Source organism: Myzus persicae, unplaced genomic scaffold (genome assembly GCF_001856785.1).
Source record: "Myzus persicae strain clone G006 unplaced genomic scaffold, MPER_G0061.0, whole genome shotgun sequence".
NCBI classification, from domain to species: domain Eukaryota; kingdom Metazoa; phylum Arthropoda; class Insecta; order Hemiptera; family Aphididae; genus Myzus; species Myzus persicae.
This window is the reverse complement of record NW_019103076.1, coordinates 224,510-240,871: the sequence shown is the minus strand read 5'-3', so window position 1 is coordinate 240,871 and position 16,362 is coordinate 224,510. Positions and strand designations below refer to the sequence as shown.

Here is a 16,362-nt window from a genome sequence, read left to right as displayed (position 1 = left end):
TATTTTGGACAGATTTTAGCCGTCTTAGAATCTACATTTGGTTCAACTGCTGGACTCACCTTTTAGCCAACTTCACAATCAAATACAAGTCTTGTTCATAATATCCTAATAAAAACCTCGGTTCAATAACTTAGTCCAATTATACCCTAATTATGGCAGTAAATACAAAATATGTATTATAATGAAAAGAAAAAAAATCTTTAAAAACACTAACAGCGAAAAAAAAGATTAAAGTTCAATGTTGAAATCTTTGGGATTTACTACATAATAATTATGTTATAAATAGCACAAAAATCAAACAAACACAGCAAATAGTTTCATCTCTACCATTTAGAATCAAAACAACATTTTGTTTTATTATCTAATGATTGCAACCAAACTTAGATTATTCTTTTATTGTATTACATAATTTTATTTTTAAATTCATCCTTAAAAAATATTAATTCATGATACATAAATTAAAACACTTTTATTTTCTTTAAATACAAGGTTTGAAAAAATTGTTTATAGTATTAAATGTATTACAAAAAAGAACTTAATTAAAATGTAAGTTTTTTTTACATGTCTTGAGTTTCAATTACTTGGTTAATAGTTAGCCATTCGACGTCTTGATTTTTTAATCCTAAACATAGCATATTGATAAAATAAAACAAGTTATATAATGATGTGTTAATTATTAAACAATACCTTTTTGGTCCTTTCACAAAGCACCAATCTACACTTATTTGCTGTCCCAAAATGTCTGTATTATTAAGACCTTCACGTGCTCTAGATGCTTCCTTATATGATTCATATTCAACTAATGCATAACCCTTGGAAAAAAATTAAAACATAAATAATATTATAACAAACTAAATACCTAACAATAATTACTTTCAGAAATCCAGTTCTACGGTCCAAATTTAAATGTAAATTTTTGATTTTTCCAAACTCAGCAAATTTATCATGTAAATCATCCTCTTGTGCTTCTTCGTGTAAAGAAGAAATGAACAAAATCCAACCTTCAACCGCTGTAAAAAAAAAAAATGATGTGATGAATAATAAATAAAAATTAAAAAATATATAATTACATCTTTGTGGTCCAGGACCCTCATCATCATTTTGATCGACAGAATCAAATTCCATAGCTTCATCTTTAATATCATCTCTTTTAGATTTGTCATCAAATCCACGTCCTTTCCTTCTTCTGGCTTTATCTTTGAGCTTAGAGACTCCCTCTAAAATGAACAATGTTAATTAAATATTTATTTTTTCATTTTTGAGTGCTTTGATTCAATGAATGCACATATTTCATTTTATTGTGATTCTGTAATGTGTTTTTTAAAATTTCATTTTAAAAATATGGATAGCAAATTTTTAATGGGTCAAAAAGCTAATATTTCAGTTAATAATATATTATAATATAATATCTTCAGTTTTTAATACAGCAATTTGAAATTTTTCAAATATATAGAAGTAAATTTTTTTATACAAACATTTAAAATTCAAATTTGGACATAATTAGATATTTAAATAAATAATAACAATTTTATTTATTTTGTTTAATTGAGAAATATTATAAGTGGGTACTTGAAACTTTTAATATGTAAATATATTTTCTATTGTATACACAAAATTATATTTTTAGCAAAAATGTATTCAACCTACTATATTACTAATGTAGTAATGTCGAATAGTAAAATAAATTACTTTAATAGCAATAATATCATAAAATGTACTTAGTAATATAGACTGATAGACCTCTTCGCCCAGAATTGTATTTTTACAATGATATAATATCATGGAATTTAAATTTAACAAATCCATTACAGTGGCTCATTAACGTCTATTGTACAACAGAGCAGTATCTACTTGCGCAATTTTTTTTATTTAGCTTTGTTACATTCTTACATTATACATTAAATTCAAATCAAATTTGATTATTAAATATATTAAGTATGAGTATATTAATTTGAAGAGTAAAATAATGCCCTCAATAAGTTATTACACTATTTAAAATTAGTAGATTTAAGTTAGTGTTAAAAATACAGTAAGACACTTCATAATATCAAAAAATTGAAAACAACATTAGACTGTTTATCTAAATGTGGACAACAATTAAGTTTAATATACATGATTATGCAACAGACATATATTGTTATTTTGCACAATACTCACGCAGTGAAAAATTTTAGTATAAGCATCAACAAGATAATTAAAGTTATTTTAGTCAGCTAATAGTAGGAAAATATTGTTGCATATCAAGGTTGTAATGAAATTTGTGTACACAGTAGGAAGGTTTATGTAAACAAACTTAAAAGAAGTTTTTTTTCATTATTATAATTAATATTTTTCATTTAATTATATAAATAGTTAATGTACTCAATCCACAATTGTATTCAGTGAAGTAGTTGATCATTTACTTTTTACCCGGGTTAATGTTAATCGCATGATCGGGCAAATGAATAACTCAATCATAGCATATTCACCTATCTAAGCTACTTAGGGTAAATAATATATAAACAAATTTATATTACCGTCATCTTCTTCCACGAAATCTTCAGCGTTCAAGTCTAAAACGTCAGCCATTATAACCTGGAACTATATAGTAATACCGAATGTAATGTTATGTATTTTGCGAATGATGGATGACCTGACGCTAACCTAATCTATCGTTCTAAATGAATTTATAAATCACGAATCGTAAGAAGTCAACTTGAAGGGACCGGGTTCAGGTGAATAATAGGCCCAGTAAGTTTTTACGTTCTGGTCAGCGGTGTTCGGTGACTTAACAATTAGGAAATAACAATAAGCACGATCAAAAAATATTTCAATGATTGCTTTGCCAGTAAGATCCCAGTCGTAGTTGCCATTATGTTTTATTTATATACATGAAGTTAGCAACAAACCGGGCCGATATGTACGATACGTAAGTTGCTTATCTGTGCCGTGTAGCTAATTGTTATTATTTTACCATGATATCACTTTATCACGGAACACACTACGCATTGTACACATTAAAACGTGGTTTTATTTGTCTGTTTTTAATTTTACATTTTTATTTTTTAAAATTCTCCTAGTTAAAGGATAGTTATGGATATTTTTGAAATCATTCTTGGAAGTTATGAATCATTTGTGATTGGTGTAAAATGTCGATTCAAAAGCCAAGTAAATATTCCCATTAAGTTGCTTAGTACAGTTATAATTCTTGCATATTTTAAGTATGTAATATCATTTTAATTACAAATTACTTTGTTTTAAAACTCAGCAGTCTAAAGAACTAGAACTGGTGCAATCATTTAATGATCATGTTCATCAAGCTAGTATCCGTTCGGTATCGTGTTCGTCCAAGTACATGGTATCAAGTAGTACAGATGAGACTATTGAGGTATATAATATGGTCAGGCGATGTCACGTACACACCATACTTCAGCATAGCGGCACAGTTACATCATTATCATTCACACCAGACGAATCACATTTAATTAGTACTAGTGATGACGGTTCGATAGCAATGTTTGAGACTGGTACATGGAAGCTAAAGAAATTATGGGACAAAGCTCATAAAGGATCTGGTAGGCTGATAATTACATTCTAAGATAGTACCTAGCATATATCGATTGAGCAGTGACTATTTGATTTTGAACTTGTAGCGATAATACATTAACATATTTCTGTTTTCCTAATTGTTATAGCTGTTTCTTTCCTAGCAGTTCATCCTAGTGGTAAATTAGCATTATCTGTAGGGAAAGATAAAACTCTGAGAACTTGGAATTTAGTTAAAGGTAGACCTGCATACACTACAAATCAGTCTAGGTAAGTGGACACATCACAATTTATTCACAGATTATTTTGTTAATAATTGACTTATTTATTTTTGTTTATTAGTATGAGTGCTTATTACTTTTTTGATAATATCATTTGGTCTCCGGCTGGACAGTATTATGCTCTACCTCTAAATACTAAACTAATGATTTTTAATGTAGAAACTGCAGGTATTGCTTTTACAATTGAAGATAATCATAAAATACATGGTGTCACATTTATAACGGTTGGTGACAACTATATTTTATTTATTTGTATGTCATAATAGATACGTAAGTAATCCATGATTGTTTGTTGCAGGAACATTTGGTATGCTATGGCTCAGAAAATGGCTCACTGCATTGTTATGATATTAGTAATAAAGAAAGCATATGGGAAATTAAAATTGGAGATATCAGAGTTAAATGTTTAATCAAAATTGATAATAGACTTGTAACAGCATTAAGCGATGGCCACGTTACAGTATGGGAACTCAATGGAAGTAAAAAACCTGTTGAAAGTTGTTCATTGTTTTTAGACTGCAGAATTACTTGTATTTGTAACAATTCCTTAAGGTAAAGTATATAAATCAAGTTACTTACATTTACCAATTAATGTACTACCCACATTTATAAAGCTCTGAAATACTAAGTTAAGTAATTTTTAACATAAAATTACTTCATAGTCCCGTTAATTGACCAACATAATATGTTACCATAATCTCAGTTCAGATTCTATCTCAAACACAGTACAGTTCAGCTAATCCATAGAACTATAGATACAATCAGCTTCCTTTGAGACAAACAATTACTTTGCTCTGGGTATTTATAGATATATCCCAGGCTTTTGATCGATTATGGCATGACCAGTTTATATTCAAACTTAAACACTTTTCCTATGCTTTACTTTCAAATAATACAGCCATATCTTATAAACCAGTAATTTTTAGTATGCCAAAAAAAAAAAAAATGAACATTCAACTTTCCAGAATATTAAGGCTGGTGTTCTCCAGTGTAGTGATCTCTTACCCACCTTATAATATCTACACTGCAGATAACTACATCTTATCAAACTACTCACCACATTTGCTGATTACACAGTAGTACTTGCTTCAAATTATAATTCATCACATAATTTACAATTACATCTAAACTAAATTGAGTCTTAGGCCAAAAACTCTAAAATTAAAATTAATGATGAAAAATCTGCTCAAGTGAACTTTTCCTTAACAATAAAGGAATGCCCTTCACTCAAATTTAAATAACAAATCAATTTTATTACACTAAGTTAACAAAATGCTTGGGTACCATTATAGATAAAGGGCTGTAAGGTTGTAAGTCATAGAAAACAAAAACGTAAACAATTCGATTCATGTCTATATCTACTTTGGCCTATACTTAAACTTAACATGAGTCTTAATAATAAATTATTCTTTAGACCAATAATATAATATGGCATTTAAATATGGGGCCCTGCTAAACCCACAAATATTTGCCTTATTCAAGAAGCCTTCCAGTTGATTACCGCAAAACTTATCATAGTTGTTCTCTGATACGTAACAAACTCAGCCATTCATAACAATCTAACATTAAAAACAGTAAACAAACTTGCTAAAAGCTATAACAAATGATTTCAATCTAAATTATCCAACAAAACTAATTAAAAACATGTACTTTCATATTGCCACAAACAGGGTTGGAGAGTATCTTCGATACAATTGTATCTTATATCTCTATAAAATTATATGAAGTATCCAGGATCTCGTATCGCAATACATTTGTAGACAATGTATCGAGTATTTCACAAAATAATTTTGTCAAAAAATACTCCATACTACTAAAAATTAATTTTATTATAATCCTACCAGGAATAAATAAAATAAATTATCAGACAATACTTTTGAAAAATTAGTATTTTTAAAAAGAAATGAGAATATGATATTATACCTATCTATATTTTATTTATACCATTATACTTAATTAATATTTGAAATAATGCAATTTAAAAGCATTTAACATTTGTTGTTGTGTCATGTACTATTCAATATGATATTTATAATTTATTTTTATTTATTTATTTAATTTAACGATTGACTTGCTATAATATATTTATACTTAACTAATATTTGGACATTTAAAGTTAAATGCATTTGTCTAAGTTCCCAACCTACCTAATTGTGTATAAATTAAATTTAAAAAAAATCCTCTCCGCCGTAGGTTATGATTAATTTTTTCAAATGCATCGGGTATCTAAATATTTAAAATGTAAGTAGTATCTCGATACTCCAAATCTAAGTATCTAGTATCCAGTATCGCGATACTGATTTTTGAGTGTCTTGCCCATACTTGGCCACAAAATTCCCTACATCAATTTAAAAAAAACTGGGGTAGACTTTTTAAAATAAAATATGGATAAAGTATATATACTTAATGTCTTAATTATACATAGTTAACTTTAAATTCTGAGGTTTTGCTGCTTGGTGGTCTCCTTTTCATGTATTTCATCATACTTCTTCTAAGTTGCTTTATGAAGCCCATGATTTTTATGTAGCATTGATTCTACCTCAAAATAATGGTTACATGACACATGCTAAAAAATTATCATTGTAAAACCAATAATTAATAATTAAGAACTTCACTCTAAAATCGATTGCGTTAGAATGATTTAATTTATAGATTTAGATACATGTTTATTGTTATTTTAGTTGTTCGCATGTTCAACACTTACTTACAGTTCAGTTAATATTTGTTACATGATTCATGAATACACTTTCATTGCAGTCCTCACTCGTTTATCAATACTTAAGTAACTTTAGAAAGAAATTATGGTTCCTCCACGTTGTTCATAAATTATAATGACTTGATTTTTACCAGTTGAACTGCTCCATATAACTACTTAAAAAAAGATATTATTCTTCCTCAGTAATTGCTTATAAATGTTGGAAAAAGACTACATAAAATAAAAAATATTTCTACTATTTGATATTTAATAAAACCTCAATCCAGAATCCAGAATCACTGGGGCTCTGACAATTAATCATTATGGGGATGCGCTCCAAATTGTTGTTTAATGTCCTACTGAATTTGTGAGAAATATATTTCCTATTATACTTTATTAATTTATTTTTAAATAATATGTTGTAAGCAAATACGTACGTACCTATGTGTATTATAATTTGGTTTAGTGTATAAATATTGTGAAAATTGATAAAAGTGTATGTAATATTAGTCTTTTATTGAATTTCCTACTAGAACCATTTTAATTTAATCAATTTTAATTTTTACAGAAAATCAAAGATAGTAAAGGATGAATCTGACGAAGAAGCGGAAGTTAAAAATGATATTATTGTGGGTGTAAATATTCCTAATGAGACACATAATATTAAAAGAAAATTACCAACTAATAGTGTCCCAAAAAATAGTATTAAGAAAAAAAAAAGTTTATCTAACAACTGGAAAGTTAGCGAAAATGTTTAATGTAATAGAAAAAATGTTTCTTTGATATTTAATGTGTTTATTAAATTATACAATAATTATTCATTTTTATTTATTGTTTAGAGTAGTCTCAATAATCTGATACATATAGATCATACATACTTCATTGACTTTAAGAACAAACCTTGACAGTCGATTTGTGCTCTGGGACGAGGCTTAAGCCACTTGATAGTTTACTCGGTGGGGCGACAAATGGATGTCACCTGACCCCCTCCCCCGATGAAACTGGTCGCCACCAAGGTTCCTTATAAACAGCTAGAACTTTTTATAAATATGAAATGAAATCGTTTTTTCATCATAATTGGAAATACCAACAATATTTTTGGAGGATTAAATTACATAGAATTGTATTAAATTTGAATTTTAGGGGTTAGTCCTTCCCAGCCATTATTATCAACAAAATAATATAACATTAAAAAACCCAAGTCACTTACAAAATAGTTGGTACCTTATAGTTTGTTATTACTTATGAGTATTTATTCGCTAAATGTATTATAAGTATGTTTTATGCAGTAAATGATGTGGAATCAGTGTTGGTGACACGTAAAAATATCCCCAAACCAAAATATCACCACAAATATATACTAAGACAAAATATCCCGGTTAAATAATAACTCAAAATGTTGACCTTTATTATAAAAGTTGCGATTAGAAGTAATAATATAATAGGGTGGAGCCACAACATGTCATTGGCGTAGAATCACATGGTAAAGTTTTACCTTTCGGCCACATTTTATTTACATCATAACTTTGTTATAAGTACAAATGGTGGGTGGTGGTGGTGGTAAGTATTTAAATCATGAAAATGCTTCATTTAAAATTTAAGTTCAGTCAGTCACTGGTGAATAGTTTAATCATTGATTATTTTGTAATTATATTTTTAACAATCATTTGAGTGGTTTTAACCAATTATAAAATAATAATGTCTATGATTACACCCAATCATAACAACTAATGCCAACAAGAAGCAAGTAATGATAGTCTTTGCGTGAGTCCGTTGAATTCATCAACATGTGTATGTGTTGAAAAGTAAAGTGATAAAAAAAGTACACTACAGAGTACAGATATTGCGGGGATTGTTGACAACATTTTTTTAAGAAAAATTATAGTCAATTTTTTTCATGAGAATGTAGCCAATTTTTCTATTAATTATAAAATTAATAATCTGTAACCAATAACAACCATTTATAAAAAATAAAAATATATTAGATTTCCAAATACAAAACACATCTTTAAAATGAGGATTTTTTAACCCTTCCTTATTGGCTATTACATATTATCTAGAGCATTAGAGGAACCACTGTTCTAAATAATAAGTTTTTACACGTTTTTAAGAAATAGTGATAAGTAAATGAGAACAAAGTGGTATATTTTTTCTTTAAATTATTTAAGATCAAAAGCAAAATAACAAACACAAAAATTGATTTTTAAGGTTTCTTTTCTTTTTAAATCAAAACAAAATTAAGATATTTAAACAACATAATTTCCCAAAACACTATAATATATGATACATAGCATAGTTTGCACACTTTTGGTAACCTAAAAAATAAATTATAGTTAACAATAACCCAGGTTATTTATAATTAATTCACTAGTTTTCACACTCTAAAATACAATTTTAATTTGATAGTTATAATTATTATAAATACAGTATATTTTTAATAAAACAATTAAATATAATCCATGAAAAAATGAACACAACAAAAATTAATTTTTAACTAAAAGTAACAAATACAATAAAACATACATATATTAAATATTTTAATCATACAGTTAAGTCTATGAATTTAAGAATATTTTTTGCTTCATTAACTTATACATCGTATACCTATAAAAAATAATTGTTTATTGATGCTAAGGAATTACTAAAAATTAATTTTTAAATACTTGAAATTCTAAGTATTTTATCGGGGGGGAAAAAAAAATAATAATTTGAAATGTCAACAAATTTAAATTAATGTAAAATGTATGAATAGATTGTTATGATAAAGTAGCGGTTCTCACCATTCTTCTGGTGTGACTAGAATGTTATTCTTTGGTAATCCGCTTAAGTCTTTAGTTTTCAAAAAAATAAAATTAAAATTAAAAATGAACTAACTTCTAAACTTTGGCATCCAAGTTGTTAACAACACCTAAAAACAATTCATTTTGGTTTGAATAAATAATAAATTTAACTATATGTCTGAAATCAAACTACACATGATAATAAATTAGTTACAGCAAAAAGCAAGGGGAGAGGTGTACATTATTGTAGTATTATCATTTGTGAAAACCAACACCAATATAATATTAATAAGTTAATATTTCCATTACCTATTGAAAAAGCTTAATAAGTCATAAGTTCTACTGACTACTCTTATAAGTTGTTTTATAATACAAAATTAACATCCCTCAATTTGAACATATATTACAATAAATATTCAGAATTATTTAACATTTAGTACTCAAATTTACCGCCACCAGTTTTGAGCTATAAATAGAGCGTTGCAAGATAGTTGTAGAAGAACAAGTAGCTTATAAATTATACTATGCAATCTGATTCAAATATCAGGTACATTTTGGCCATTTTAAGGTATATTATATAATTTTCCAATATATCTAGATAATGGCTCAAATTTTTCTTTATCTATAGAAAAGCTAACAAGTAATTGGCATGTTATTTATACATTAGAGTCATGACGTTAGTTCCTCTAAAATTTCTTCAGTTGTACGTCGTTCACTTTTAAACCGATCCATATACATTTTTGGGACAGTCCAGTCTAATAATATTTCAATATTCTTTTTCAACAAATCATTTTCACTTTGACCGTTAGCGCGGTAAGGACTACGGCCAGAATTTTCAATAGAATCACATAGTACCAAATCAATTAGTCTTTTTCCAAACCCTAATGCATTTAAGCGTTCAGTGGTTGATATGCGTATCAGTAAAACTGCCAATAACATCCGCATTCGGTCCAAGGCCATACCAGGAGGAATAAATTCTTTTGTTTCTTGTTTGGGCGAACATGTTTCTTCATGAGTTATTATTTGAGTTTTTGTTTTGAAATATGAATTACACTTAACACATAAGTATGGTTTATCTGTTTTGTGTATGGTTAACATATGTTTTTTTAAATGTGGTAATTGTGTAAAAGCTGTATTGGTACAAACAAGACATTTAAATGGTTTTTCTCCAGTATGACGTCTCACATGCATTTTCATAGCTGTTGAATGTGCAAATGATACTTTACATACTGGACATGGATAAGGTTTTTCCCCACTATGTCTCCTCTCATGTACTGTCAGTTGAGAACGTTGTACAAAACGAGCATCACAACTTTTACATTCATAAGGCTTTTCATGACGATGTGTCCTCAAATGTTGTATCATATGTCCTTTAAATTGTTTATGGCAAATTTTACATGTAAATGCTCTGATATTATTATGATAGCTAGATAGATGTTTAGTTAGACCATCCCTACGTAAAAATGCTTTTCCACACACTTCACATACATAATCATTTTGTCCCATATGCCGTTTCATATGGCCCCGTAGAACTGAACGACAAGCAAATAATTGATGACATATTGCACATTCTAGTGTATATTGTTTGTTATGAGAACGCGCATGTTGCCAAAGTTGACTGGCTCGTGTGAAGGATTTTAAGCATTTGTCGCATCTAAAAAATGTATAGAAATTTCTCAAGAAATGCCAATTGAAGTGATAACAATAATAATAATAATAATAATAATACAAAATTATTAAATAGAACAAACATCAACTTCTAACTCAGACTAAATGAATTAGTGAGTACAAATATTTGTGTGCCTAATACTAGTTATGCTAACACAAAATGTTTTAACTAATATTATAAACATAAATGTATTCATTTACAATATATTAATTTAACTCAAAAAATAAGTACTAAATATATGTATTTATTTTCCATTTAATATTATAGTTGAACTTGGCTAACTCAAACTGTTTAAAATCGAAATTATCAACACGTCAAACTTTTTCCTTGTCTCAAGAACTTCCTATTATTGTATTATCATTAGAAAACTCGGATTCTTGAATTAGTTGAACTTTTTGGCCAGTCCTTTCAACTTCAAGTTAACCAAGTCCAACAGTATGAAATCAAAGTTAACACTTAAGAAGGATTATAATTTAAGGAGCAAAATTTAATCTGTTCCAAAATTTTTGTTTGTAGCAAGCCTAGATTTAGATAATTTTAGGCCTGGGGCTGAATAATAATAATATATCCATTAGTTATAGGAAATTTACTACCCGCCAGGGACCCACTATTATTCAATATTTGTTGTGGGGTGAGCCCTTTATGGGCTTGATTAGCAGTACCTACCATAAAAATAGTTCCGCAAAATGAACATATTAGGTTACTAAAAAAAGTTTTAATTCTTTTGTACTGAATACAAAAAAAAAAGTACTTTATAAACTACAACGTTAAGTAAAATAGGAATTATTTCATGTGATTAGTTTTAATAAAAATGATTATAGGACATAAATTCCAGCTACTGACAGTAAAAGTAAAATATTATACAAATAGGTACGTATAATAATAAGGTAGAACTATATTTATAATCACAATTATACTAATTTAATTAGTTTTAAATATCAATATATAATTATAGATATAAGTTTTCAAATAAATCTATAAAGCTTAGGAGAAAAAAATGATCATAAAGCTACATTAAAAGAATATAAGCAATTATTTTCTGGAAAAAAATACATACATTTGGTTGATTAATTATTATGTTTAAAATCCACCACCAGTATTTTCTTAAAAACTAAGGCTATTTTGCAAATAGTTATATGCACTCCCAATTATTACTATTTTAAAATCAAATTAATTACCTATTTCGATTGTTGTTCAAGTTTTTTAAAATGAATAAATATATTTAAAATTAAAAATGTTATCTACAATTTGTAGTTAAAAAAGAAAAAAAGTATTTTAACTAAAATATACCTGTTTTTTTTTTTACACACATATTAACTGGTAATAAAAAGAAAAAAATACCTGTGAGGATAATATCCGGTATGAATGCGCACATGTTCAATAAGTCGTTCCTTGATCGGAAACTTTTTGTCACAATGACCACAAGTAAAATCTTCTTCCCGACCACAATTGTGAATGCACATCTTATGGTTTTTTAGAGTATTTTGGTGTGTAAATCTATTTCCACATAAATCACACTCATACGGTCGTTCACCAGTATGGACCCTGTAGTGCTTTTTCAACACATTGGGAAATGGGAAAATCTTATAACAATACTTGCATTGATGCTGCCTAGGGCTTTTCCTAACCACAGTTTTATTTTTCTTCACAACCCCCATAATAATTAATATTGCATTGATGCCGTGTTTAGCTGTTAAAAGTGTTATTCATGCTCGTTTATCACTAATATATGCAAAGTTTATAACAGTAAAATTAATTAATATTTGACTTATTTTCATTTTATAGCTTAGAAAGATAAGTTTCCCCAACACCGAAAGAGAAGCATTGATCTAGTTGTGGTTTAAGTTCATAAAATATCAAAATATGAACCCGTACGTTGTGTGTCCATAATAGTTCTTGAGTATTGTTCATAATTTGGATTCAAGACTAGATTCACCTTTGGTTTTATCTGAAATTATCTTAAAACAAAAAAATTTAAAAAATGTAGTCGAATAAAAATTATAATGTACCTAAGTAGTACATATAAATAGTAAGTAAACCTAACCTATGAAGGCGGTTTTATTTAAATAATAAACATTTTTAAGGAGAAAAAGAATAAATGGTTTAAATACAGTCTCATATCTGACAGAAACGAATACTGATAAAAATGAAGGGTTATTAATTTGAAGATGTATTGCATAGTTACAATTAGATATTAATTGTAAATAATAATTATAATTAAATTAGTCAGCCTTGATCAAAACTTCAACAATCGAAAAAGCTTTTTTGATGAACACTGGTATACACTAAATAAGGTTAGATATACGGATAAAAAAGATACACGGACAGGACGGTTAGATTGAAGAAGAGGGTGTCCATTGACACTACTTCCACGCAAAAAAAGCTCGTGGAACTAAATCGTAATAATTTCAAAAATACAGAATGCTGGTGATCTTTTTCAATGAAATAATGGCAATTAACTTACTTCAAAAGATATAAACATTGTTATTCGAAACTTTTAACTTGCTGTGTACTACTGTAAAATTAATAAAAATATAGGTTAACTGTATGACATATTATTATGACGTGTTGATCCATGATAGTTGATACCAAAAACTAAAATACTAAACGGAACTTGGTAGCAACAATAGAACATATTATAATGGTAATGATTGGTGGTTTTCAGATAAATGTCAATAATAATTATATACGATAAATATTAAGTACCCATATAACAATTTTTAACTGATAATAATTGTCTTGATACACGAATGATTATATAACATTCAGTACTCTAATCGTGGTACTAACTTTACTGTTGTACTGTCGTTGTTGTAGTACAAAGTACAAAATGTGTGTGATAGTAATTTTACATTGTTGCCAAATGTATTTTACACAGCATGTTGTTTATCGATTAGTGGACTGACTAGAGCCTAAATAATATTAAAAATAAGAATAACACTATTCGTTGAGAATTAAATAAATTATCATCTTATTTTTTAATAAATTATTATGCTTCATGGTAAATATTGAAACATCTGATTTGTACAAAAAAAAACCAAATGATTTAATTAAAAACGTGGTTGAAAATGACAAAAAAATTTTTGCCGAAACCAGGGATCGAACCAGGGACCTTTAGATCTTCAGTCTAACGCTCTCCCAACTGAGCTATTTCGGCACGTTGATATGACCTGGCGATTTTAGACCATATTAAAACGTGACTTTTAAATTTAAGTTGTATGTTTTTAAATTTGTATTTGAAAAATTACTAAAATTAACAAAAAAATTAATATTAATCATTCTTTACTATTATTAGATAGGGAACCTACTGCAAATGGATATTTTACTCATTATAAATATTATATTTGGGTACCTAGATCAAATATGTTTTTATTATTTTTATTTTGTTATAAAAGATTGGTGGGTACCTCTACACTACTAGTTACTACCATTGATTGTAGTCTGTAGAATATGTATTCTTTAATCAATACTACTATCAACTATTAAAGATATACCCAAGTGGCTAAGTATATTTTTAATCACGTGGTACTACCTAAATAATATAGTTGTACAGCCCTACAGGATGTTAATAAATGCAAGGATGGACCCAGGGACGGGAAGAGGTTAAGGCTCCCCTCTTCCGCACTACAGCATAATTAAATTTCATATTCCTCAATATTTTATGTAATAATTTACTTATAAGTTATAGCCTATATGTATATTGTATAGGTACTGTAGGTAGGCAGACCGCAGATCTGCTAGATAGGTAGATTGTAGATAAGTAAATAAAGAGGTTCAATTTTAAAATTTAAAAAAAGTTTAGCATAATAAAGCCACATTAGCTTTTTATTAATTAAGATCAAATATTGCAGACATTGGACACCTATTCAAACGCGTGATAATGATGTAACTATAAAAAAAGGTTAGGTATATACAAACGAGTTTTCTTGTTTGTATTATTGCCAGGGCCTGATTAAGGAGTTGGTCACCAGTAGGCTAGGGTTGATTTGGCGCCCCTATGAATGATCGGAGTTTTTGGAGGGTAAAACGAGGATTAAGAAAACGTAAAAACCACAGACTTTTTTTGTTTAAAATAAAACGTGTTTTATATTTAATAAAATTATATACAAAAGCATTTAAATATTTTTAATTTATGATTGAACTAAATATTATTCATTTTAAAAAGTTTTTTCATTGATTTTAACCCTGTGAAAGACTCTATTAGCACTAGTAGACGGCATCGCCACTTGAATTTCACTTTTTTTTTTTGCTACTTTCAAACAAAACACTCTTCACTGAGGCATCTAATAATGATTCAGAAGAGTCATTATTAGACGTTGTTTTAGATTTACTAAAAAACGAATAAAGTGAAGGCATTTTTTTCAAAATTGCATCTTCCCGCTCACTACGCTCTCGAGCCCTTTTTCGATACTCGGAACCACTTGGTTTTTTATTTTCACTCATATTAATAAGCTGTTTGTAAATTGTATTTAAAAATATACCAATAAAATGTACGTACGCACACGTAACAATTTTTTTTTTTTAATTATATATTATGCAAAAATTCTACATTCGTAAAAAAAATTTTTGTGGTGCCCCCAATTTAACGTTGACCGATTGGCGCCCTAGGCTGTAGCCTACTTAGCCTATTGGTTAATCAGGCCCTGATTATTGCCTATATATTCAAACAATATTACTCATAGGTTTAACTAAAAAATGTTCGGATTTTAATTTTTGGATTAAGTATAGCCGTAGAGGTAGAAGAGTCTCGCAAATTTAAACATGTTTTTAGATTTCAAGATTATAAATGTGTTACAATATATATATATTATTATGTCTATTATAAATAGATAAGGTTAGATATGTAACTTATGTACCTAATATTGATTATTGATGTAGTAAACACTTAAATACATTTAATTACCAAGTTATAAGTAGGTATAAATGTATAATACATTTTGATTATACTCTGTACATACCGTTTAGAATATAGGTATCTAATATGTTAATTAGAGCTGTTAAAATAGCGATATTAAAAGGGTTTTTCAATATTCTTAATTTAACATATTAGAACCAGTGGAGCAACTAGGGCTAAACTGTTGGTGGGGCTGTTGCCCCTACCCGATATTACACGAAGAGTAACCCCTGGGGGCAATGCCCCTACACCTATTCGGCCATCATATATATTCACTTAGAAATACAAAAAAAAATATACAAAACAAAAACAAATATATTTCGTTTACTCAAGTTTCATTGTTCACAATAATAATATAGTGTCTGTAACAATGTATTGACATACATCATTACCTCAAAAACAAATGCAGGATTCAGTCATAATGATATTTACCATATTTATCATAGGCAATACAAAATAAACATACTTTAAATAAAATTTAATAATTTCATTTTTTTTCCATAAAAAAAATAAGAAAT

General features: G+C 27.9%; 3 protein-coding genes and 1 non-coding gene across 6 annotated transcripts; 1 reads left to right on the top strand and 3 right to left on the bottom strand.

The window, feature by feature from the left end:
- Positions 1-510: 510 nt before the first annotated feature.
- On the bottom strand, positions 511-2,863 carry LOC111033731 (RNA-binding protein 8A-like). Of its 2 annotated transcripts, XM_022314625.1 has the most exons (6): positions 2,644-2,863; positions 2,517-2,580; positions 1,071-1,217; positions 874-1,010; positions 688-812; positions 511-622 (listed from the first exon to the last, which is right to left on the bottom strand). In XM_022314625.1, the coding sequence occupies exons 2-6, from the start codon at positions 2,566-2,568 to the stop codon at positions 586-588; spliced, it is 498 nt and encodes a 165-aa protein (XP_022170317.1). In that variant the 5' UTR covers positions 2,569-2,580; positions 2,644-2,863; the 3' UTR covers positions 511-585. The 2 variants fall into 2 exon arrangements, with proteins under 2 accessions (XP_022170317.1, XP_022170315.1); XM_022314623.1 differs by having other exon boundaries at positions 562-622; positions 2,517-2,863.
- Positions 2,864-2,962: 99 nt separating this feature from the next.
- LOC111033730 (p21-activated protein kinase-interacting protein 1-like) lies at positions 2,963-7,286 on the top strand. 2 transcript variants are annotated; one of them, XM_022314622.1, is made up of 6 exons: positions 2,963-3,147; positions 3,251-3,554; positions 3,675-3,795; positions 3,868-4,030; positions 4,105-4,358; positions 7,070-7,286. In XM_022314622.1, the coding sequence occupies exons 1-6, from the start codon at positions 3,073-3,075 to the stop codon at positions 7,257-7,259; spliced, it is 1,107 nt and encodes a 368-aa protein (XP_022170314.1). In that variant the 5' UTR covers positions 2,963-3,072; the 3' UTR covers positions 7,260-7,286. The 2 variants fall into 2 exon arrangements, with proteins under 2 accessions (XP_022170314.1, XP_022170313.1); XM_022314621.1 differs by having other exon boundaries at positions 2,964-3,147; positions 3,248-3,554.
- A 1,935-nt stretch (positions 7,287-9,221) lies between these two features.
- LOC111033732 (zinc finger protein OZF-like) lies at positions 9,222-13,753 on the bottom strand. The gene is made up of 3 exons (XM_022314626.1): positions 13,415-13,753; positions 12,292-12,908; positions 9,222-10,935 (listed from the first exon to the last, which is right to left on the bottom strand). Exons 2-3 carry the CDS (start codon positions 12,606-12,608, stop codon positions 9,951-9,953), a joined length of 1,302 nt encoding a protein of 433 aa, XP_022170318.1. The 5' UTR covers positions 12,609-12,908; positions 13,415-13,753; the 3' UTR covers positions 9,222-9,950.
- A 281-nt stretch (positions 13,754-14,034) lies between these two features.
- On the bottom strand, positions 14,035-14,107 carry Trnaf-gaa. The gene has a single exon. It is a non-coding gene; the product is annotated as a tRNA-Phe (tRNA).
- Between the last annotated feature and the right edge of the window lie 2,255 nt (positions 14,108-16,362).

Bases quoted from the DNA above. Each gene is read 5' to 3' on its own strand.
- LOC111033730 (XM_022314621.1), top strand. From the start codon at position 3,073: ATGGATATTTTTGAAATCATTCTTGGAAGTTATGAATCATTTGTGATT. The intron at 3,148-3,247 runs GTAAATATTCCC...TTTAAAACTCAG, and splicing joins AATGTCGATTCAAAAGCCAA to CAGTCTAAAGAACTAGAACT. The intron at 4,031-4,104 runs GTTGGTGACAAC...TGTTTGTTGCAG, and splicing joins ATGGTGTCACATTTATAACG to GAACATTTGGTATGCTATGG.
- LOC111033732 (XM_022314626.1), bottom strand. From the start codon at position 12,608: ATGGGGGTTGTGAAGAAAAATAAAACTGTGGTTAGGAAAAGCCCTAGG. The intron at 10,936-12,291 runs GTATTTTTTTCT...TACATTTTTTAG, and splicing joins ACCGGATATTATCCTCACAG to ATGCGACAAATGCTTAAAAT.
- LOC111033731 (XM_022314625.1), bottom strand. From the start codon at position 2,568: ATGGCTGACGTTTTAGACTTGAACGCTGAAGATTTCGTGGAAGAAGAT. The intron at 1,218-2,516 runs GTAATATAAATT...TGTTCATTTTAG, and splicing joins TTTCGTGGAAGAAGATGACG to AGGGAGTCTCTAAGCTCAAA. The intron at 1,011-1,070 runs GTAATTATATAT...TTTTTTTTACAG, and splicing joins GGGTCCTGGACCACAAAGAT to CGGTTGAAGGTTGGATTTTG.